General features: G+C 34.9%; 1 protein-coding gene across 1 annotated transcript in view; it reads right to left on the reverse strand.

The window, feature by feature from the left end:
• Window positions 1–618: 618 nt before the first annotated feature.
• The window catches only part of STK31 (serine/threonine kinase 31), a 73,105-nt gene continuing 47,809 nt past the window's right edge, over window positions 619–25,914 (reverse strand). The window contains exons 15-23 of the mRNA XM_033088928.1: window positions 24,751–24,852; window positions 23,110–23,190; window positions 21,376–21,501; window positions 20,608–20,733; window positions 20,344–20,430; window positions 19,501–19,650; window positions 16,399–16,521; window positions 10,509–10,577; window positions 619–991 (exon numbers count right to left, since the gene is read on the reverse strand). Coding sequence (XP_032944819.1) covers window positions 761–991; window positions 10,509–10,577; window positions 16,399–16,521; window positions 19,501–19,650; window positions 20,344–20,430; window positions 20,608–20,733; window positions 21,376–21,501; window positions 23,110–23,190; window positions 24,751–24,852 — 1,095 coding nt within the window. The 3' untranslated portion in view covers window positions 619–760. The remainder of the gene's footprint in view (window positions 992–10,508; window positions 10,578–16,398; window positions 16,522–19,500; window positions 19,651–20,343; window positions 20,431–20,607; window positions 20,734–21,375; window positions 21,502–23,109; window positions 23,191–24,750; window positions 24,853–25,914) is intronic.

Here is a 25,914-nt window from a genome sequence, read left to right on the forward strand (position 1 = left end):
TGACTATTCCCTGCCTCAGATTTTATACTATTAAACACAGCAAGCTGTTTCTCCCTTCAGTGCTTTCATCACGCTTTCTCTGCTAATGAAGATGCTCTTGCTCCTCCTTGACCGTCACTACCGACTCATCCTTTAAGATTTAACTAAGGTAGTGCTACCCTCTTCCTGAAAGCTTTCCCTGACACCCTTCTTCCACTGGATAAGTACTCCTCCTCTGTAATCCCATAAAGCTGTTTCTAGAGCTATTACTAGATATTCTATATTGTATTATGAAGATCTGTTTGTATCTCTGACTTTCTCAATAGATTGTTTGCTTTGTAAATGTAAGGACTGTGTTTTTGCTTTGTAAATGTAAGGACTGTGTTTTATTTATCTTCACACATCCTCAGAACTGGACACAAAGCAGATGCAAACTATCATTTACTGAACAAAAGTATCACCCTTCATCATCGGGCGGCCAACATACTGACAATCTGTATTGGGTCTGTCCAACAATCTAATAATCTTTTCTATTACAAGTATAATAGTCTAATTATGCAATTTCAAAAAGTAATTACAGACAGAAAACCCTTGCTTAACACCTCCAGTTAAATGAAATTTCAAAGTATACAATTTTTTTGCATAGCCAAACATCTTTTATTTTTCACTACTGGAATACCAAAGACACAACTAGCTCCAGAATACTTCCACATTTTGTTTATTTAACCAAACTAAACAAAGTTTTTAAAAGGAACATCTGCAACAACAAAAGAATCCTAATCTACCAATCAAAGTTGGCTTCACCACTTCTTATCTTTTCCTTATATTTATCCAAGTTCTCCATCCTTAATTCTTCTTCATCTTTATCTTGGGTATATTCAGTTTCTTTTTCTGGGTTTGGAGTTGATTTCCCCTTTGGTAGCAAGAAACAGTCAGCATTCAAAACTTGCTCAGCAGTCATTGAACTTCTACAACAAATCAAGCTACAGAGGAGGGATTTGACATTATCATCCTGCAAGAAAAAAGAGATGTTATAAAACCAAAACAAACCAGTGAAAGGAGAAAACTGTAATAATGACGGAGGATCCAATTCAAAAACACTTTTAATCAATGATACAGAGCTAAAATCAATGTTTTCTATTTAGATTTTTAAATATTTCTACAAAATTCAATTCGTTTTTATTGAAAAGGGATTACTCCAGTAATAAAACAATGGAATTGAATTACAGGGAAAAAATGTAAAAGGAACAAAAAGAATCACAGCTGAAATATCTCAATAACAAATGAAATTACAAGAAAGGACACTTTGTGACTTCCTTTCTTCCCTCTTTTTAGGGCACTGGTCAGAGTACTAGCACATGGAAACAACACTATAATATTGCTCCTCTATTATTTCTACCTCCCAAAGCACCTGGGAATGCCTTCCCCCTCCACCCCTTTTGGGACTCCAATGAGAGCATGTTTCACACTAAATGAAAATCACCTGTTTATTACTAGTGTCCTCATCAGACTCTAAGATTCTTAAGATCAGAAATTTTACTTCATCACTTCATTCCCAACAACTAACAAAGTCAGGAAAATAACAGACACTCATTTGCTAAACGAATTAATTCCAATGCCCTCACTGCACTCTACAGAATTTTTTTTTTAATACTAGATATAAACAATTAAAAATTACAAAATCTAAATGAGAAAAAATACCACATGCTCTTGAAAAGCACCACGGTAGATTTAGAACAAGTAGAGAGAATCATATTTTTGGACAAAGGGACTCTCATCACAAATACAGCAACTTTCCCTACGCTAATTTATAAACTTTACATGATTCCAATAAAATACAATCAACAAAACTTCTGAAAAAGAAATACAACAATCCCACTTAAAAAAGCATCAAATAATAAAATACTTAGTAAAAAATTAACCAAGGCAGTGAAAAATCTGTGCATTAAAAACTATAAATCATTGATGAAAGAAACTAAAGATACAAACAATGAAAAACATGTTTCATGTTCATGGATTCAAAGAATTAATACTACTATTAAAATATCTATATTAGGGTTTCCAGGTGGGAATTCCCGCCCTTTCTCAGGAATTTCTTTCACTTTCCCGTCCCGAATCCCAAGAAAAGTTGGTTGGGAAATTGGGAAAATTGGCTCTTTAACCCAGTAATAGCCACAATGGAAAATAAATGTACTACTCACAATGTATCTCTTAGACATTTTTCCTATATATCGCTAGGGTTTCCGTGCAGAAATTCCCACCTGTTCTCTGGATTTTTTTTCGCTTTTCCGTTCCCAAATCCCGAGAAAAGCTGGTCGGGAAATCAAATTGGCTCCTTGAACCCAGGTTGTTGGTAGCATCGGCCATCACTTTGTGGGAATGATTCATCCCGTGGAGAACAGAAAACTATTTATATCTCGGGATTCAGGAATGGGAAAGTGAAAAAAATTCCTGAGAATGGGCGGGAATTCCCGCCTGGAACCCTAGTCTATATTACCCAAGATGACCTAAAGATTCAATGCAAATGCTAAAAAAAGTTCCAATGGCATTTCTCACAGAAATAGAACAAATCCTAAAATTCATATGGAACCACAAAAGTGATCTTGACGAAGAATTAGCCAAAGCAATCTAACAAAGAATAAAGCTGGGGGCATCATACTTACTGGTTTCGAACTATTATAAAGCTATAGTAACCAAAACGTATGGTACTGGCATGAAAACAGACACACAGATCAATGGAACAAAACAGAAAACCTAGAACTAAACCTACACATATATGGCCAACTGATCTTCGGAAAGAATGCCAACAATACAAAATGGGGAAAGGATAGTTTCTACACTACATGGTTGGAAAACAGAATGTACACACGCAAAAGAATGAAATTGCACCTTATCATATATCATGCACAAAAATAAACTCAAAATGAATTAAAGACTTAAATATAAGACTTGAATTTATAAGACTCCTAGTAGATATCAGGGGAAAAGCTTCTTATGCAAGTCTTGGCAATGGTTTTTTGGATATGACACCAAAAGCACAGGCAATAAAAGCAAAAATAGACAAATGTGATTACATGAAACTATTTCTGCACAGCAAAGGAAACAATCAACAAAGTGAAAAGGCAACCTGTGGAATGGAAGAAAATATTTTCAAACCATACATATGATAAAAATTAATATAGAAGAGATGTAAGGAACTCTCACAACCTACCAACAACAAAAAATAACACAATTTGAAAATGGGCTTATAAGGACTTGACTAGACATTCTTCCAAGAAAGACAGATAAATGGCCAATAAATACATTTAAAAGGTGCTCAATCACTAATCAGGAGGGAATTGCAAATCAAAACTATAATGAAATATTACCTTACACCTATTAGGATGGCTATTATCAATAACAACGACCAAAAAAATGGCTAAATGTAGAGAAAAGGTAACCCTTGTACACTGTTGGTGGGAATGCAAATGGCTACAGCCCCTCTTAAAAACAGTATGGAGATTCCTCAAAAAATTAAAAATAGAACAACCATATGATCCAGCAATTCCACTTCTGGGTAGATATCCAAAGGAATTGAAATCAGGATCTCCAAGAGATATCTGCATTCCCATGTTCACTGTGGCATTATCTGCAACAGCGAAGACATGGAAATATTCTAAATTTTCAATATATAAATTGATAAAGAAAAAAATATGGTATTTACATACATTAGAATATTATTCAGCCTTTAAAAAGAAAGAAATTATGCCATGTGCAACAACATAGATGAACCTGGAGTACATTATGCCAAGAGAAATGAGCCAGACACAGAAATACAAATACTGTGTGATCCCCCTTTATGAGGAATCTAAAATAATCAAACACACAGAAGCACAAAGTAGAATGGTGGTTACCAGGAGGACTGGCTGGGAAGGGGGGAGTTATTGGTTATACAAAATAAGTAAGTCCTACCGATCTACTGAACAGCACAACGCCTATACGTATTTAACAACACTTTACTGTATACTTAAAATATTACTAAGAAGGTAGATCATACGTTGAGTGTGTGTGTGTGTGTGTGTGTGTGTGTGTGTGTGTGTAAACATAGTGAGGGGGAAAAAATAAAACAAAATTTATATAGAATTGCAAGGGATCCAGAAGAGCCAAAATAATCCTGAGAAAGAACAAAACAGGAATACTCACATTTCCCAATTTTAAACCTTTAATACAAAGCAACAGTAATCAACAGGTGTGGTACTGGCACAATGACAGACTTATCATACATATCAATGAAATAGAACTGAGAGTCCAGAAATAAGCCTGTGTATTTATAGTCATCTGACTTCAACAAAGGTGTCAAGACCATTCAATAGAGGAAAAACAGTCCTTTCGACAAATGGTACTGGGATAATTGGATAGCCATATGCAAAGGAATAAAGTTGAAATCCTACTTTATACAACATACAAAATTTAACTCCAAAGAACTAAATGTGAAAGCTATAACTATAAAAACTCTTGAAAAAAACTTACAGGTAAAACCTCATGACTTTGGATTTAGCAAAGGACTCTTAGAAATGACACCAAAAGCTCCAGCAACAAAGGAAAAAATAGGTAAGTTAGACATTATTAAAATTTAAAACTTTTGCTCTTCAAAGAACACCATTAAGAATGCAAAAATGCAACCCACAGAATGGGAGAAAACATTCACAAATCATGTATCTAATAAAAGATTTGTATCTAGAATATACATAACTCTTACAACTCAATAATATAAAGACAAGAACCCAATTTTTAAATGAGCAAAAGTTCTGAATAGACATTTCTCCAAGGAAGATATATAGATGGCCAATAAGCAAATGAAAAGATGCTCAACATCATTAGTCACCGGGGAAATGCAAACCAAAACAACGAGATACGGCTTCACAAGTTATGCTTCATGATATACATACTTTTGTTTATAATCTAAACTACTTACGAAGTTGTTTAAAACAAAAAATAATAAAATCTGTATCATAATCAATGCAATAAAAAGTGTCCAAAATATGAAGAGGTATTATTTTCCCAACCAAAAAATATCATTAAGGTAGCAATTCTTCAAATTATCCTATAAATTCAATATACTTCCAAAGTCTCAACAATGTTTTTCAGAGGACTTCAGTTGGTGCCAAAATTCATATAGAAGAATAAAGTGACAAGAATAACCAAGACAATGTTAAAGAAAAAAGTAAGAAAGGAAAGCCAAAACCCTCTATAAAGATACAGTATTTAAAACAGTGTAGTGCCGGCCCAGGGATCAATAAACGAACAACAGAACAGAGCCCAAAACAGATTCCTGAGTACATAGAAACTTGGCACACTATAGAGTAGCATTATTAGTCAGTGGAGAAAAATTGACTATTGAATAAATGGTGCTGGGTCAACTATCTGTTCACATATAAAAAGATAAAATTAGATCCTTACTTCGTATCATATATAACAATGAATTTCAGAGAGATTGAAAATATAGGGAGGGAATGGAGGAAAAAGGACAGTATAAGAAATGGCAGATGAAGAATATTTACTAGAAAAAATATAAAACCAGATTCATTCATTCATTTAAAACATTTATTAAGGTCCTACTCTGTGTCAAGCGCTGCTAAAGACACTGGGGATACAATGATGCATAATATAAAGTCCTATTTATTGAGCTTACGGACCAAACATAATTTACTTAAATTAAGAAAACAATAATCTATTTTTAAAAGGATACATACATAGGCTTTTCTAGAAGGAATCACAAGAAACTAGCAATAACGCTGGTGTTTCTGGCAAAGGGACTTGAGTAGCTGACGAACACACTGATAGGGAGATTACTTTTTACAGTATGTACTTTCTCCTGTAACTTTTGGATTTTGTATCATAAACATATTATGTGAAAGAATATCTATTTGAAGGAATGAATCTTAGAATAAATAATAAAATGGGTTGCTCTAAACCTAAAAGTACTTAAGCAGAGGCTGAAGGCCATTTGTGGGGAATATTCCCTAAAGAAATTCTTCTGAGGGCTATAGACTAGTGAATTAATTATCCTCTAATACCTCTTTCAAATGCATGATTCCATGATTTCTCTCCACCTGTGATATAGCCCCTGTAATATTCAGTCTATAGTTCCCTCATTTGTTTGATAACTGTGTAATCACAAAATGTAGGTAAACGACAACTCCATTCCCAGCACTAATGGCTGCCTCAAATCATAGAAGCAAATACTACACAAGCCAAGTATGCTCATTTGATGTCCACAGTGGCTGCTCACCTTAAATAGAAACTTCTACTTACAACAAAGTTGAAGAACTTGACAGTACCCAACTCCCTAAATATACACCTAATAGAGTGTCTCACACATAGCTGACAGATGACAACCTGGTAGGCAGACTTCTAAGGTGTCCCCAAGTGATCCCTACATCCTGGTATTCATATCCTAATGGAATACCTTCCCCTTGAGTGTAGGCTTGACCTAGTGAAATTCTTCTAATGAAGAAAAAAAGTGATGGGATGTCACTTCCATGAGTTGTTTATGAAAAACTGTGACTTCTGTCTAGCTAACAGACTTAGTGCCTTCTCTGCTCGTACACTTTGATGAAACAAGCTGGTATGATGAATATATGGCAAAGAATTGAGGACAACCTCTGGCCAACAACTAGAGAGGAACTGAATTCTCCCAACAATCATGTGAGCTTGGAAGCAGATTCTTCCTCAGTCGAGCTGTAAGATGAGTACAGCCCAGTCAACATTCTAGATTAAAATAAGGAAAACACAGCTATGAAGATCAATGTCAGGCAATTGATGAAATTTTAATACCAATATGAATGAACCTTGAAAACGTTAAGTGAAAGAAGCCAGTCACAAAAGACCACATATCATGTTATTCCATTTATATGAAATACCCAAATTAGGCAAATCTACAAAGATCAAAAGTAGATTAATGCTTTCTTTAGGCTGGGGAAGATGCCTGGGTAGAGGAGTGATAGCTAAAGTGTTAAGAGGTTTTTTTTGAGGTGATGAAATGTTTAAAAATGGTGGTGATGGCCACACATACCTGTCGATATTCTAGAGCCCTTGATTTGTTTCCTTTAAAAGGGTGGATTGCATGGTATGTAAATTTTATTCTCAATAAAGAAGTAATTTTAAAAAGCAAAACAAGAAAACATAATACCACTTACATTAGCACCCCCAAATTTGAAATACTTCAGTATAAATCTAACAAAATATGTACAAGATCTACATGAGGTAAACTACAAAACTCTGATAAAAGAAATTAAAGAACTAAATGAAGAGAGATATTCCATGTTCATGAATAAAAAGACTCAATATTATCAAGACAGAAATTCTTCCCAAATTGACCTACAGATTTAATGCAATCCCAATCAAAATCCCCGCAAGAAGTTATTTTGTGGATATCAACAAACTAATTCTAAGGTTCATGTGAAGAGGCAAAAGATCCAGAATAGCCAACACAATATTGAAAGAGAACAAAGCTGGAGCTTTACTATAAAGTTACAGTAATCAATACTGTGTGGTTTGGGTAAAGAATAAACAAATAGATCCATGGAACAAAATATACTCATATAAATATAGTCCACTGATCTTTGCAAAGGGGAAAAGGCAATACAATGGAAAAAAATATAGTCTTTTCAACAAATGGTTCTGGAACAACTGGATATCCACATGCAAAAAAAAATGAATCTAGACACAGACCTTACAACCTTCACAAAAATTAACTCAAAATGGATCACAGATCTAAAATGTAAGCAAGACATAGATGACGTATTATACAAATGTACCCTTGAAACCTATATAATTTTAGTAACCAATGTCATCCCAATAAATTTAATAAAAATTTTAAAAATAAAATAAAATGTAAAACAAAAATCTATAAAACTCCTACAACATAACTTACTAGGAGAAAACCTAGAAGAACTTGGGTTCAGCAAAGACTTTCTAGACACAACACCAAAAGCACACAATCCATGAAAAAAAGAACTGATAAATCGGACCCCATTAAAATTAAAAACTTCTGCTCTGCAAAAAATACTGTCAAGAAAACAAAAACATAATCCACAGACTATGAGAAAATATTTGCAAAGACTTATCTAATAAAACACTGTTATTTCAAAATGTACAAATAATTCTTAAAACTCAACAATAAAAAAACAACATGATTAAAAATGAGCCAAAGACTTTACCAGACACCTCATCAAAGAAGATATACAGATGGCAGGCAATAAGCATATGGAAAGATGTTCCCCATCACATGTCATCAAAGAAATGTAAAATAAAACAACAAAAAGATACCACTACGCATCTTTTAGTATTGAAATCCAGGACACTGACACCACCAAACACTTACAAGGATGTGGAGCAAGAGGAGCTCTTATTCATCACTGGTGGCAATGCAAAATAGTACAGCCATTTTGGAAGACAATTTGGCAGTTTCTTACAAAACTATACATACTTTTATCATATAATATAGCACTTGCACTCCTTGGTATTGACTCAAGGAAATGAAAACTTATGCCCTCACAAAAACCTGCACACAGATGTTTATTGAAGCTTTATTCATAATTACCAAAACCTGGAAGCAACCAAGATATTCTTCAGTAGGTGAGTGGACAAATAAACTGTGGTACATCCAGACAATGGAATATTTTTCTACAACAAAAAGAAATGAGGGGCAGGCCAGGTGGCTCAGGCAGTTGGAGCTCTGTGCTCCTAACGCTGAAGGCTGCTTGTTCGATTCCCACATGGGCCAGTGGGCTCTCAACCACAAGGTTGCCAGTTCAATTTCCACGTGGGCTAGTGGGCTCTCAACCACAAGGTTGCTGGTTCAACTCCTTGAGTCCCGCAAGGGATGGTGGGCTCCGCCCCCTGCAACTAAGATCGAACATGGCACCTTGAGTTGAGCTGCCGCTGAGCTCCCGCATGGCTCAGTTGGTCGGAGCGACGGCACTCAACAACAAGATTGCCAGTTCAATTCCTCCACTCCCACAAGGGATGGTGGGCTGCGACCCCTGCAACTAACAATGGCAACTAGACCTGGAGCTGAACTGCGCACTCCCCAACTAAGATTGAAAGGACAACTTGACTTGGGAAAAAAAGTCCTAGAAGTACACACTGTTCCCCAATAAAGTCCTGTTCCCCTTCCCCAATAAAATCTTTAAAAAAAAAAAAAAAGTAAGAAAACTTAAGTCTCAAAATTATTAAAAAGAAAATTCTGTGTAATACTATAATGGCGGGTACATGTCATCATATTGTCTAAACCCATAAGAATGTACAACACCAACAGTGAACCCTAATGTACACTACAGACTTCGATGATAATGAAGTATCAATGGAGGTTCATCAGTGGTAACAAATGCACCTCTCTGGTGGGAGGATGCTGGTAATGGATAGACTATGTAAATGTGGTAGAAAGATGTATATGAGAAATCTCTGTACCTTCCTCTCAATTTTGCTGTGAACTTAAAAACTGCTCTTAAAAAATTGAAGTCATAAAAACACTTGTAAAATACTATAAAATATTTTCTTTTTTAAAAAATGGCATGAAAACTTTTAGAGCCTAATCACTGTATTTTCATAGACTCATTTATTGCCATATTTAACCTTTAGTCATACTGGACTATTCCATTTCAAAAGAATTCAATATTAATATTTTAACGTCTTAGTGCAGACAGTGCAGTACTGTCTTTATCAGAAATGCCCATAACCACACTCTACCTCACATAAACTACTAATTCAATCTTGAAGATTCACCTCAAATAATTAGTTGGTGGCATTTGTGACCTACCTCTTGCCTCCCCCTTTCTCTGCAGAATTAACACTTAACTTCTTCCAAAGTACTTCCTTAATACTCTATTTGTAGATCTTGGTTGTTTAGTTGTTCATATTTCTAAACTATTAATTTCTTCAATGCTGCAATCTTAGTAACCCAGCCCCTACTTCAATTCCTGGTATAGAACAAGTACTCAAAATATGTTGGCTGAATACACAGTACATGAAGAGCAAAACAATATGAAAAACATAAACATTTGACAAAGGGGAGATATAACTATGTGCTTATAAAGAGAGTGAAACATTAATTATAATATGATCTTGGAAGATATAGCAAAGACTATTTTTTCCTTAATTATTACTTACCGTGTTTCACCGAAAATAAGACCTAACCAGAAAATAAGCCCTAGCATGAGTCTTCAGGATGACATCCCCTGAACATAAGCCCTAATGTGTCTTTTGGAGCAAAAATTAATATAAGAGCTTGCCTTATTTTTGGGGAAACACGGTAGATTATTTACATAATTTGTGTGACAAACATATATCCCGCAGTTTTCTCTAGCAGTACTCACTGGCAATGGGCACATACTTTTTTTTTTAACGTTTCTTTATTGTGAATATTGTTAGTGTCATTTTGCATTCTTACAAAAATTAGAGGACATTCAGTCAAATATTTAAGATTACGTTATTGCTACACATCTATATCACGTTTCCAACTAGTAAATGACAAAAAGGTCACATACCAAGTGAAACTGATCAACTTTTGGGATTCCATCTTCATTTGTCTCCAATTCTTGATTTTGAACAGAAAGCTGTTAAAGAAAATGAGAAGGAATAAATTTATAATGTACCAAAATACTGACCCTATAGCAGAGTCAAGTCTGAAACTCTTCAGATTCTGGTGAGAAGAGCTAACTCAAAGCAAGCACATTATCCCTTAAAGGATAAAAACACTTACATTATAATAACTACTTGTTCACAAGTAACCAGACAGTCTCTGGGTTCCTAAAGTATCAATCAGAGTTTATGCACATAGTATAAGTACTTTCAGTACTTCCTCACCTTACAAATTTATTAAAATTTAGTAGCTTACGAGGTGAGACAATTAAGTTCAAGAACTTGTCCTCGAAAAAGTGCTACATACCTCACTGCTGAATATCACTATGGTCACCTTTGAACTACTCCCCTTAGGAAGCTATGCACCGACAACAGCACCTAGTCCACCCTTCAAAGCAATTTTGGAACTCTTTTTCTGGAATGGCCATCAGAACTGTCGTTGTATTACCCTTGATGCCCTAAATGTCATCAAAATGTCTTCCTTTCAATATTTCCTTTATCTTTGGGTAAAGAAAGAAGTCATTGGGGGCCAGATCAGATGAGTAGGGAGGGTGTTCCAATACAGTGCCATGTGAGATGGTGCATTGTCATGATATAAGAGCCATGAGTTGTTGGCGAAAAGTTCAGGTCATCTAACTTTTTCACACAGCCTTTTCAGCACTCCCAAATAGTAAACTTGGTTAACTGTTTGTCCAGTTGGTACAAATTCATAATGAGTAATCCCTCTGATATCAAAAAAGGTTAGCAGCATCATTGCAACAAGTTCATGAACTTAATTGTCAGACCTCATATAACATATTGGTTTCCCCAATACTCATACATTAAGTACAAAAAAAATAAATCAGGCAAGTTTTCCTTCCTCCCTAATACCTAACTTGTGCTCAAGAAATAAATGTTAAACTTTTTTAATTGATTAAATATGGATAATTTCTTACATATACAAAGATATTCTGAATCCTATGTACTCATCACCAGCCCCAGTAACCATCAACCAATGACCACTCTTGCCCTATGTGCAAACCCATGTATTTTATTTTTGAGACAAATCCTATATATCTCATAATTTTATCTTCAAATATTTTAGTACATATTTCTAAAAGATAAAGTATATTTTGACACAATCACAGTATCACACTAAATATTGATACTTGTTTAAAATACCCAGTTTTTGAATTTTACTCATCTCATAAATATCATATTTACAATGGTACCTCAGTTTTCATTACAATGGTACCTCAGTTTTCAAACATAATCCATTCCGGAAGACCATTCGAGTTATGAAACATTCAAAAACCAAGGCACGATTTCCCCATAGAAAGTAATGCAAAATGGATTAATCCATTCCAGACCTTTAAAATCAACCCCTAAAGCTGCAAATTTAGCATGAATTTTACTACCTAATGATACCATAGATCCATAAAATTTACAGCATTTGTAAACTGAAATGTTCATCAACAGAGACGTTCGAAACCTGAGGTACCACTGTATTTTTCTTTTATATAGTTTATTTAAATCCAGACCAAAATAAGTTCCACACAATAAACTTAAAAATGAGCAGAAGTATTATTAGAAAGAAAAAAAATAAGAAGGACTTATGGTTTCTTCCTGACTCTTACCACTAAATACAACTATGAAGCTGGAAATAACATGAAAGGACCAAAGGAGATCTCTGAAAGGTCAAGAGAGGAAGTCAAACTGGTTAGAGACCCCAAGACTGGAGGAACAACATAGTGACAAAGGACCTTATGACCTTATGACTCCCACCCATTCAAAAAAAAAGTGACACAAATAAAATAAACTCAAAATTAATGAAATTTTGAAAATTAAAAACAAACAAGAAACCCTTGAAAGCAACCAAAGATAAACAAAACAATACCTATAAAAGAATACCAATTTTAATAATAGAGAAGGTCACATGTGAAACTATGGAGAACAGACGAAGTGACAAAACATTTATCAACTGAAGAAAGGAAACAACTTTCAACCACAAAATCTATATCCTGTAAAACTATCCATCAGGAATGAAGATGAAATCAAGAAGTTCTTAGATAAATGAAAACTAAAAAAATCTGTCACTAGAAAACATACTCTTAAAGAATGGTTAAAGGAAGTACTTCAAGTAAAAAGGAAAATAATTTTAAAAAGGAGCATCAGATCATCAGGGAGGAATAAAAAAACAATAGAAAAAAACAGAAATATGAGTAAATGCCAATGACTATCCTTCTTATCCTGAGCTTCCTAAATCAAATATGATGATTGAAATAAAAGTTATAACACTATCTGATGCTCAAGACAATGATATTTACAAATGGGTAGGGTAAGGAACCTGAATGGAAGGCTTCTCTACTTCACTGAAAGCATTAAAATTCTGATATCAGTATAATGTGATACAATACATATGTATATCTTCATACCCAGACCAACCACTAAGAAAACTATAGAGGGAAATACACTTAAAAACACTATAAATAAATCAAAATGGACTCAAAAAATGCTCATACAAGCCAAATGAAGGCAAGAAAATTGAAATAAATTAACACAAAACAGTAACAGCAAAACAAATAATAAAATGGGAAACAACCCTAACATATCAATAATCACCGTTAAGTGTAAATGATTCAAATTTCCCCAATTAAAATGCAAAGATTAGACTGAGAATTGCCTGAAATCTTGCTGAATTGAAGCCCTACAACTAGGAACATACAGAAGCAGCTACCTCGAGACTGGTAGGAGGGGCAGAGATGTGGAACAGGCTGGCCCTACACTCATGTGTGGCTGTTAAAAATCAGGAGAAATATCTCCTCCGAGGAAGTCCTCCCCAGAGGAGCAAGGGGTCCCAGTGCCAGACCAAGTTTTCCAGCCCAGGGTTCTAGTACTGGGGAGAGAAATCCCCATAATTTCTGGTTGTGAAAACCAGCAGAAATTGTGGCTGAGATAGAGGGCAGCTACAGTTCCAGGCGCTCCTCCTATAGGACCTGTACACAGACTTACCCACTGACAGACTCACTCACTCTGAGCTGTAGCACTGGGGCAGCAGCTTAAAAGGTGACAGAGACATACGGGGAGGAACTAGTGTCTGGCTTCAAGGTGAGGGCTGGCGGGGCAGCTTTCTCCCAGATGGAGGAGCTGGCGAAAGCCATTGTTTCTTTGTTGAGCCCTCTCCCTCCCTGCATGCAGACACAGGCAGACACAGACAGCCACCATATCTGAGTCTCCATCAACCTGGTAAACACTGTTCATTCACCCCACCTTGCTGATTCAAGACCCAGGCCCATCCAACTTTCAGACACACCCAAGCCGCCTCCAGTGGCTTTTTCATACAAACTGTCTGCCTTGGCTCATGCCTTCCCCTAAAGTCTCTCAAAAGTTTACAAACCCAACAAGCAGCATCTGGCTTCAGCATGTCCCATACCTCTGGATGAGCAGCCCCAGGGCTAGCACTAGCTACAGCAGGCCTTGCTTTGGGGCTTGGCCTCTCAAGACATGAATAAGCACAGCGCGGGTGGCAGTCATCTGTAGATTGCCTTGTGGCTCACGCTAGGTGGCCCCAGGCAGAGTACAGGCTGTGGCTGAACTTGGCCGGCAGCAGGTATGCTCCCAGATTGCCCTGGGGCTGGTATGCCCAAGGGCCAGCCTCAAACCGAGCTGGAGCATCACCTGGCCACCTCCTAGAATGATACACCCAAAGGGAAGAGCTCTGCTAAAGCAAATCCTATTCCATCGGGTCAGCCCCTGTACAACAGCTCCTTCACTATAGTCATGGCCAGTCCTCACAACCAGTGAGGCCAAAGGTCAATCCCTCCCACTGATGTGCAAATAGCAACCAAGGCTCAACTACAACAGGAAGACAAACACAACACACTCAAGGGACACACCTGCAGCACCTGGCACTGGTGACCATGAAGACCACGCCACTGGCACCCACAGGACACCTACTACACAAGGCCACTCAACTAAGACCAGGAGACATAGCAGCCCTGCCTAATATATAGAAACAAAGACAGGGATGCAGCCAAAATGGGACAACAAAGAAACATCTCCCAAATAAAAGAATAGAACAATGATCCAGAAAAAGAACTAAACAAAATGAAGACAAGCAATCTACCAGATGCGAAGTTCAAAACACTAGTTATAAGGATGTCCAATGATCTCAGGGAGAACTTCAACAAAGAGATAAGAAACATAAAAATGTAGATAGAAAACAAAAAAAGAACCAGTCAAAAATAAAGAATACAATAACTGAAATGAAGAATATATTACAGGGAATCAACAGATTATATAAAGCAGAGGATCGAATCAGAAATTTAGAAGCTAAGGTAGCAGAAAACACCCAAACAGAACAGCACAAGATTGTCATCTGATTTCTCAACAGAAACTTGACAGGCAAGAAGGGATTGGCATGAAATATTCCAAGTGACAAAAAATAAGGACCTACAACCAAGACTATTCTACCCTGCAAAGCTATCATTTAAAATTGAAGGAGAAAGAGCTTCCCAGACAAGAAAAAGCTAAAGGAGTTCATCACCACCAAACCAGTATTACTACAAAAATTAAAGGGACTTCTTTAAGAAGAAGAAGGGTGGAAAAAAAAAAAATGTAAAGACAAATAATAAAATGGCAATAACTATGTACCTATCAATAATCACTTTAGATGCAAATGGATTAAAAGCTCCAATCAAAAGACAGGGTAGGGTTGGTCCGGTGGCTCAGGTAGTTGGAGCGCCATGCTCCTAGCGCCAAGGTTGCTGGTTCGATTCTTACATTGGCCAGTGAGCTGCACCCTCTACAGCTAAGATTATGAACAACAGCTCTCCTTGGAGCTGCGTGGCTGTGAGCAGCCAGAGATTGGCGTGAGCTGCCGTGGGCTGCCATGAGTGGCCGCAGCGTGAGTGGCCAACAGCGAGCATGAGTGGCTGGCAGCCATCATGGGCTGTTGTGTGCTTCCGTGTGCTGCCATGAGCAGCCAGTGGCCAGAGTGAGTGTCTGGCAGCCAGTGTGAGCAGCCAGAAGACGGCAAGAGCTGCCGTGAGCTGCTGTGAGTGGCTGACCAATGACTGGCGACCGACTGCCTCAGCCGTGGGAAGAACAAGGCTCATAATACCAGCATGGGCCAGAGAGCTGTGTCCTACACAACTAGATTGAGAAACAACAGCTTGAACTGGAGTGTGGGGGGAGGCCTTCCCCCCACAAGGGGAAAAAATAGAATAATGTTAAGACTTTACACAATAAAATGTAATAAATGTTGTTGCTAACTTATGCATTTTAAAAAAAAAGACAGAGTAGCTAAATGGACATATATGCTGTCTACAAGAGACCCACTTCAGATCAAAAGACACACAAACTGAAAGTAAAGGGATGGAAAAAGATATTTCATGAGAATGGAAATGAACAAAAAACTAGAGTAGCAATACTTATATCAGACAAAACAGATTTTAAAACAGGCTATAGTAAGAGAAGGGACATTACAGAATGATAAAGGGATCGATCCAACAAGAGAATATAATCTTTGTAAACATTTATGCACCCAACATAGGAGCACCTAAATATATAAAGCAAATACTGACCAAAATAAAGGGAAATATCAACAGTAATACGATCATAGTAGGAGACTTTAACATCCCATTGACACCAATGGACAGATCCTCTAGAGAGACAATCAACAAGGAAACAGCACCCTTAAATGGCACACTAGACCAGATGTTGAGAAAAAACCCTAAATCATGAATTTAACATACTGAAATATAAATATACATATATAAAAATGACTGATCTGTTTCAATTAAAAAAATAACATACCCACAATAAAAGGCAGCCATAAGCATACAAGTCAGAACTTGGAGAAGCAGGTTTTCCCATTTTCAACTCAGGTGATCTCAAACTCAAGTCACCAACCATCATGTTCACTGAACTTCGCTGACTCTACAAAAACAACAGGTTAAGTATCTTAGAGGCAACACAGTTAACATGGCTATCTGTGAAGTACTCAGCATTTAATCAACAACAACAACAAAAATTCATTTGCAATATGTCATTCTTTTTTGCTTTCAAGAATTTTTACCTAATTTCTGCTATCATAAATTGCTCCTAAAATCAGTCTCATAAAATTAACAGTGAGACTTTGGTTACATTTCACATTGCAGACTCAAGTAGATTCAAAACTAAGAACCACTGATTCTTTAAACATTTGGTACTTTAAAAAAAAAAATAAATTTCATAAGGGTAAGAAGGAGTGTTATTTTCTAAATCTAAAAATTCTAAGTAACTTTTTAAAAACTGAAAGTCTACAAAGTACATTCCTTCCTTACTGACCATTTTCTAAGTATACCTTTTCTATTGTGTTGAAGAATGATCTGTGACAAGTACGTGAACACCGGATTCAGACAAACCTTGGCTGAAATTCCCCCCCCCCCCCACTTACTTGCTGTGTTGCCCTGGGCTTTAACCTCTTTAAGTCTAAATTAATTATTTTGTAAAATGGAGATAATATCTACCTTGCAGGTTTATTGCAAACCTAAAGGTAATTAGCAAAATAATTACCTAGCATACATCACTAACTGCTAACCATCTCTTCTCCTCCTACTATCTTTATCCTTGCATCTCAGTGTGTGGTCCAAAGACCAGTAACCACAGCATCACCTGGGAGCTTCTCAGAAATATAGAATCTCCATCCCAGAAATGCTAAATAAAAATTTGCATTTTATTTATTTATTTAATTTTGACATTAGTGCAGCTCAAGTATACTTTATTTGGATTCACAAGCAGTAGTCCTTTAAAAAATAAAAGAGAACAGAATGGACAAGAAAGAATATATTAGAGTGCATCATGAGTAATAAGGGTTTGTAGTTTTATCAAAGTAAAATGTCAGGTCTATGATCAAAAAGCTTGAAAAAAATTGACCAAGGCTCTCATATTAATTATAATAATCTTTTATAGTGTCAGAGCAGGTTTTGAGTGCAAGTAGTTGTATCTTTTCTGTTTTGAAAAGATTTGAAAATAGATATCTTCTAAAATTCTGCACTTTAACAAAGATCCCTAGATGATTCATATGCACGCTACAGTCTGCAAAGCGGTCATCTTGACCACAGACTAGTTTTCAAATTTCTCTTCCTGCTTAATATTTCAATCTGAAAATGGTGTGAGAAATAAAGCAAAAGGTGAGTTTAATCAATAAATATGCATTTCAGAGTAAATAATTTTAAAGATTAAAACAGTTTTGTGAGATAATACAGTTGACCAATCAGTATTAAATAGGTAGAATAATTCTTGGAGTAGAAATGGTGTCTACAGCTGTGCAAATGGCATGCTTAAAAGGTAAACTAACCAGGATCCCTAAGAATTTAGAACTTTTTAAAATTCATAATTTAGTTATTTTTAGGATGTTATTTAATTTTCAGATAAATTAATACGATAAATATTCCAGCAAATCTACTTTGTGTAAATACTTTATAATCCAGCATTTCATTACAGTTCTACGTTGTCATTTTATCTTTTTGAGCTACTATACGAAAATCATTAACTACATATATACAGGTGGCATTAACTTGTGACTCGCAGATGACCAAAGGATAAAGCATTATGATTTATGTTATCAAAAGGGAACTGCTCAGACAATAAAATGTTGGCAAGGATGAAGACAAATTGGAATCCTCATATACTGCTGATGAGAATGTAAAACAGTGCTGCCACTTTGGAAAATAAGTTTGGTTCCACCAGAAGTGAAACACAGAGTTACCATATAATCCAACAACTCCACTCCCAAGAGAAATGAAAACATATATCCACACAAAAAACTTGTATACTAATGTTCATAGCATCATTATTCATAATAATCAAAAAATGGGAGCTACCCAAATGTCAATCAACTGATGAATGTAAAAACAAAATATGGTATATCCTTACAATGAAATATTAACTTGGGCATTTTTAAAAGAAATGATGTTTAGATGCATGCTGCAACACAGATGGACCTTGAAAACATTATGCTAAGTGAAATAAACCAATCACAAGTAGCCACATATTATATGATTCCATTTATAGGAAATGTCCAGAGTAGGCAAATCCAGTGACAAAGCGGATTCAGTGGTTTCCAAGGGACTGAACAGAGGAGAAAATAGGGATTGATTGCAATTCAGTATGGGGTTTCTTTTGGGGGTGATTAAAAATGTTTGGAATTATATAGCGGTGATCAATGTACAACATTGTGAATGTATTAAAAACTACTACTGAATTGTACACATTATATGTGAATTATGTCTCAATAAAGCTGTTATCTTAAAACAGAGAACTGCTCCCTCACAAGTATGTCTATTTTAGGACTGCCCATTCTACCAAAAAGAAATAAAAAAGATCACAATATGCTCATTAATTATCTGATATTTGCTATCTCTACAAACTGCCTGTTGTGAAGTAAAATGGGACCAAATTAACAGCCAATGTAGTTGAACTAACACTTAAACTAAATGTTTTCCATTTAGTCCAAGGTTCCCAAGTTTCTTAAAATGCCCATTAATTAAAAAAATAGCAAAGTATGTATATCTAAATTTAATCTATTGAGCGGAGGGCACCAGCAGTGGGGGAGGTAGGAGATGGTCACCTAGTTTTCCCTGTGTATTTCCTAGCAATTAAATGTTTCTTGATGATGATAAAATAATTAATGATCAATGATGTCAGCGCCATTGACTATAATGTCAGCCTACTCCTAAGACTTATGGCTGAAAAACATAATGCACAAATTTAGAAACTATTGTTCCAGCCCCTAGCAAATTACTTGTACTACATGACACACCTTAACTGAAGGCAAAGATCTTATAATAAATTACATCATGTAAATGTGCTGAACTACTGCCTACTAATATTAAATGAAGTCTAGAACCTATTTGTAAAATCACGGTATTTTACCAAAGATTTGGTGAAGTCAAAATCTCCAACAATTCCTTGTTCACGGTTTAAAGCAAATACATTGTTCTGATGAAGTGATCCATGGATTATGTCAGCCTTGTGCAATGTATGCAGGCCCTGGGCAACACCTTTCATGACCTTTAATGCTTCCTATAGATAAGTACACACAAAAGAAGTCAGAAAGTACACAAATCATTTTAATACACGAATTTTTTCTAATTAAAAGATTTTTCCAGAAATGAGTATGGCTTCCTCCAAATGAACCAGCACAGAGAAACAATTAAAGGCCAGAAGGCCTGATTATGTAACTGGTCACATCATATATTCTACATATGACTTAAGAGACTTCAGTCTCTAAGAAGACTTAAACTACATATAATGACTATATAAAGCATCTAGAAAAAAAAGACACTAAAACAAATAGTGTTAAAGGGTAGAAAGAATCATCAGGGCATCCTTTATGGTTATTACTAATTCACATTTACAATAGAAATTAAAGCTATCCCTTAGCATTTATAATGCCAAGTGCTATACCACGCAACTTATGAGTACATACAGTATAGCTTAACAGTTTCAAGCATAAGCTTTGGTACCAAAAAGACCTAATTTCAAGTCCCAACTCTGCAGCTGAGTGAATATGTGCAAGTCATTTAATCTCTGTGAGCTTCATTTTTCTTATCTGTATATAAAGGGATAACTTATATCACAGGGTTGATGTGACAATTAATTAGAATAATAGGAATCAAAATTTTACATAGCATAAAGCATGCAGTTTGCCCTCAATAAACATTAGGTATTATTTTCTCATCCAGTATATCCATGGAAATAGTGTTCTTTACTTACTTCTAAAGTCAGAGGCACACTGGCTTGAATAGCACTCAGGTTTGCCCTAGGATAGTAAGGGACCATCAGATAAGCCATGGGATCGGACTAAGAAGCAAAACAGAATGAGAGCCAAAGTAAAAAATTCTTCAGTATATTTTTAGTGTGCACTGATTGTAAAAGATAACTTTTTCTTTATGTTAAAAAGAACGAAATCCCTCTCTAAAACTTAGAGCTAAAACTTTTTAAAATGTTTTCTACAAGAGATTAGTATAAGAACTTTACCTTACACAAAAATAGGAATATCAGTGGTAGTAACCCAGACTCTTCTTTAGTTTCTCTCCAAGCTCTATGATAGGTGGCTGCTCTCTGAATCACCCCAGCTTCTGTGTCAACATCCACAGAATAGCCCTTGTAACAAAAAAAAAAAAAAGACACTGGTAATTCCAAGATTAAAAATCCCACTTATTATAATAATACATCACTCCAGCTTAAACATAATGATTTTTATGTAAATTACACTACATCTATTTTATTTTTAAATTGTTTAAGTACTTTTTCTATCTGCTTTGAATGCTATGATTTAGAACAGAAAGAACAATTCTATCTGTAGTTTAATATACATTCTATAATGCGTTGCTACTAAGGCCAAATTAATTATCCTATTATCATGATTAACAGTTTCCCAAATCAGTCAGAAGAAATCCCGGAAGAAATCAAAGAATAGAAGACTGTGTTGGCAAAACAGTTAAGATTTCAAAGAGAAATTTTTTTAAAAAACAAGAATTTTATAAGGCTGTTGGATAGAATATAATAAGGTCACCTGAAAAAGGAAAACAAGTATATCCTACTAAAGATATATATTATTTAGGAAATGAGGGAAGTTTTATACTCAAAATTAGTTCTGGCAATAAAACAGGAAGTATAATTATCATGTCAGTCAACTCATGATTTAGAAAACAAATAGTAGGTTTTTAACTTTCCTGTAAAGTAACACAACCACTCCCCATTATATTTCTCAATCTTCCACAATTCAGAAGAACTTCAACTTACCTTTAAAAGAATTATCTGTCCATTAACTTCAGAACATACCAAAGGACGCTTGCTGCTAAGTTCCTTCATGGGCTCAGCATCAAGAAGGTCCCGTTCCAAGTTCATTGTAAGAAGACCACCAGAATTCTAGGCAAAAGTTTTTGTTACAGTTGAAGTATCTAAACAATCCAAGTACTTTTAAATCATAAATATAATTAGTTACATGCTATTAGATGGACTGGACATCAACATCCCTAGTGGAGAAACCACTAAAATAGAAATATCTAAACTACATAAAATAAAAATATCTAAAGTTTCACATTTTTTCTAGATCCTGTCTTTGAACTCCTCCCACCCAAAGTGTTATCACTATACATTTAATTGCAGCTACAGTTCTAGAACAGATTCTGAAGATGACTGGGATTAACCAAACATGCTTCCAAGGATCCCTGATGTTTACTTGGAAAACTTCATGTATTTCCTAAATACATTAAAATGATAATAAAAAGGAGATTGTAGAATGGGAATGAGAAATCTAAAAATTATGACTACGATGAAATAATTCTAACACTTCTGTCTCTGTTTGAAGTGGAATCCTCAGAAGTGAAAATGGTTTTCAAATATTTTAATTCTACTTAGATATTTCTGCTACTTTTTAAAGGAATAATTTTTTGCACTAAAACGCATCAACAGTTTAAATCAAGCTAAGTTTTATTGTGGGGTAGTTTTAGTAAGAAGGGTTGTAAAATGGTTCTTTGGTTCTTTTTGTAAATGTTGTCAGTATATTTAAGTAACCTACAATATAAACTCAACCCACAGGGTTTTCTAAGTATACATCACAGTTAAACATCTTAAAATCATTAAAGATACCCATAAGCCATGATTCAAACCTTTTATAATCTTCCACAATAAAATAGATTAGCATTTTTAATTCAATTTCAAGTCTTACACAGCACCACATATTCACTCACCCATCCTACATGAGATAGACTCTAAGCCCGAGTTAAACAATTGCAAGGGAAAACCCACATTATTTTAAAGTCTACTCTGAAAATATTCTACAGTAATTGCTTTAACAATTTAAAGGATTTTTATCTTACATATTTATGAGTTCATAAGTCTCTGTAAATACCATTTTTAAGTTATTATCATGGATATAATGACAATCTTAAAGAATAAATATTGCATGTAGTCCCTATCCCTAGCAAGCAATATAAAACAAGATCTCACAGATTCTGCCGAGAACCAGAGTTTATATCCTGCTCCATAATGCACGTATGTCTTAATACACTGACCTCCCACACTTTGAATCCTGCTTGCCTAGAAAACTAAACCCGCATCAACATCTCTACCTTAACCAACTTCTCTTTTTCCAACCTGCTTTAACTTAAAAGACACATTCCGCTTAAAGTCCTCATGACTAGCAGTGTCCTACTTTTATTCTAAAGCTTGGAACAGCAGCTAAAACTACTTGTCATTTCAAAAAATAAACACCTGTAATTCAAATAAGTGCCATGCAGTGTATTGAATGGCTGTGAGAACCCACAGAAAACATGCCAATTAATATAAAAATTAAAATATACTATGCCAGTATTAAAGAGTGTTTTGAGGAAAAGTTCTAATAATACCCAGAAACTATTCATCAGAAATATTTTTATAGTAAGGATATTATACATTTAACACTGACACAATTTTAACATCATCAGTTTTCAACACTCTCTGCAAGCAGTAATTCTCAGGGGAAACAAAGCTTACCATGTACTTAAGTAATCCTATTTCAGGATGAAGCAGAGGTACCTCAGGGAACCACTTCTGTGTCAAGCTACTCAGCTTTTCCTAAATTTAAAAAATTATAGATCAATATATATTCAATTGTGATATGTTGGTCTTCAGGAAAAAATAATATACCAGTATCTTCCTTATTATATATCTAACAATATGCATAATCTAATAAGATGTATAACTTAGTAAGATAAATAACCACTGATTTTGCCTTCTATTACAAGAAATATCAAATAAAAACCAAGAATCATCTTGGATCTAAATTACCATCTTAGTAACAGAATAAAACTTAATTATCAATTTTAAGCTTGGTGTACATACACAGGCACAAAATCCTGCCTAAGGTGAAAGTCTGCACTCACTTCCAAGCTAAAATGAAAAAGTGTGCTGATATACCTATTTGAATCATAAAACTGTCTTCATTTCTCAAAAAATTAAGAATACAATGACATTTTTAAAATAATGGCTATTTCATTTATGAGGGAAAAAAAGCATAAAAGCCTTGAAAGAAAAAATGAATATGTAGCTCTATAAAAGCCACTTTGATGCAAATGTGAAAATTGAGATCCTTAGAAAAGTCCTTTACCACATGTTAATTAAATAAAACTTCTAGACATTTGTCAAGTCACTGGGAGATAACTATTTTATCCAAGGTGAATAATAAAGTACACACAAGCATATGAGTTTGCTAAATGAAACATAACTTAAAATGTCTATTATTTTCATACTATTTTTATTTTTCAAAGCAGTGTTTAACTTATTACGTCTTCCCTGAAACAAAAAAATACAATATTCTTTCCATTTTAAAGAGAAAACGTGCTGACTGACTCTCCAAAGGTCACAAAAATTAGTGGCAGACTGGAGACCTAAAGATGTAACTTCCCCCAAAACCAAGTAGTTTTATTTTGTTATATTCTTCAACTAAATTATACTGCTGCATTAAGGCTGTCATTTCAGGCAGCATTATGTTAAAATGATGTTCATATACATATTAATAAAGGAAAAACTTTTAGGCTTTATATTAAACAGAATATAAGCAATGTACAAATTGTGTTTATGCTATAATCTCAATTCTTGTAAAAACCAAGCAGAAAAAGACTAAAGCAAAGTTAAGTCAAAAATTAACAGTGATCGGGCGGCCGGTTAGCTCAGTGGTTAGAGCACAGCGCTCATAACAACAAGGTCTCCAGTTCGATTCCCACATGGACCAGTGAACTGCGCCCTCCACGACTAGATTGAAAACAACTTGACATGGAGCTGATAGGTCCTGGAAAAACACCCTGTTTCCCAATATTCACCAATAAAAATTTCAAAAAAGGAGGAAAAAGACAACTTGCTAAAAAAAATTTAAAATAAATAAAAATTTAACAGTGATTCCTACTCTTACTACTGAATGAAAAAGTTGTAGGTAATGGTTTTTCTTCTTTATAATTTTCCACATTTCATACAACGGTTCTGAATTATTTTGTCATCAGAAGTTAATCTCTAAATTCACATAAATATTACTGTCAACATAATTTGTATTTTTGTGATTACAGTCCACTCATAAAATGGATATATTAATTCAATTTCTAATAAAAACTAATTCAAAACTTCAAAGAATCAAATACTTACATATTCCTCCTGCTCATGATAAATTTCCTGAAAGACACGATTGCGCAATTGAGTTATTTCTTGTTTTAGTTTCTCAATTTCAGATCCATCATGGTCATCAGACTTTAATCAGAAAGAAAAAAACGTGACCTTACCGGCTTGTTAGAGTAGACTGACAACAACTTTTCCTAGTAAGAATTCATGCAACTTCTATAGCAAATCACTTTGTCTGATTTCTATATATCCTTCTGTACCTAGCACATGATAGACCCTCATAACACTTGTTGAATTATTATTTATTAGTTTCTTCTAACACTGACTTTTCCAAAACCTACAAAAAGGAATTATAAAATGTAAAGACATAAAATCAATTACATAGATTTTTCTCATGTCTTAATTTGCTATCGACTTATCTCTACGATAAAGATGACCAACTGCCATAACAAAGTAAATGTCAAGAACAGGAGCCAGAATGCAATTAAATTCCCTGGATTGTTTTCTACAAGAAATTTGTTTTCTACAAGAAATGTTTTGTTTTTTAAATGAATAAATGTATGGCATGTCTACTAGAGGAAAGACAATGCAGGACTCACAAAGACTCCAGGAAATTCCAGTGATAATAAATAAGCCACCTTAAAAGGCACGTTTTCAAAGTTAGATGTATTTCTCCAAAAGTTAACAAATTAAGCTGAAAAGGATACCACTCCCCACAGTCCAGAATATGATAAAACTGGAAAAATCTTAAACCATTATATTAGTTTCATTGCATATCCAATTAAGTGCTTCAGAGAGAACTAGAGCTAATTCAAGTTGGATTAAGATATAATATAAATGCCTTTTGTTACCTAAATCGAATTCTCAAGGGAACACAAAGAATTACCAGTTTCAAGCCTAAGGAAGGAGGCAAGTCCATATTAGAACGTTTTAGCTCTATTACTATATGAAAACAACTTAAAATATTTAGGAGAAATAGTATGTCCAGCCATTAAAAAAGAATAAACAGAAGACATCATGATATTAAAAGCACTTTATGACAAAATTCTACCTTTCAGGGAGCACCCCATCACTTTGCATGTAGTACTGGCTTGTAATAAAATATACATTTTAACAGTCCAAACCAAAAGTTTTTTAAATTATTCAAAAATATCTTTTACTGAAAACTACTGCGGCAATGTAAACTGTTTT

This window comes from Rhinolophus ferrumequinum, chromosome 20, assembly GCF_004115265.2.
Source record: "Rhinolophus ferrumequinum isolate MPI-CBG mRhiFer1 chromosome 20, mRhiFer1_v1.p, whole genome shotgun sequence".
Taxonomy (NCBI): Eukaryota; Metazoa; Chordata; class Mammalia; order Chiroptera; family Rhinolophidae; genus Rhinolophus; species Rhinolophus ferrumequinum.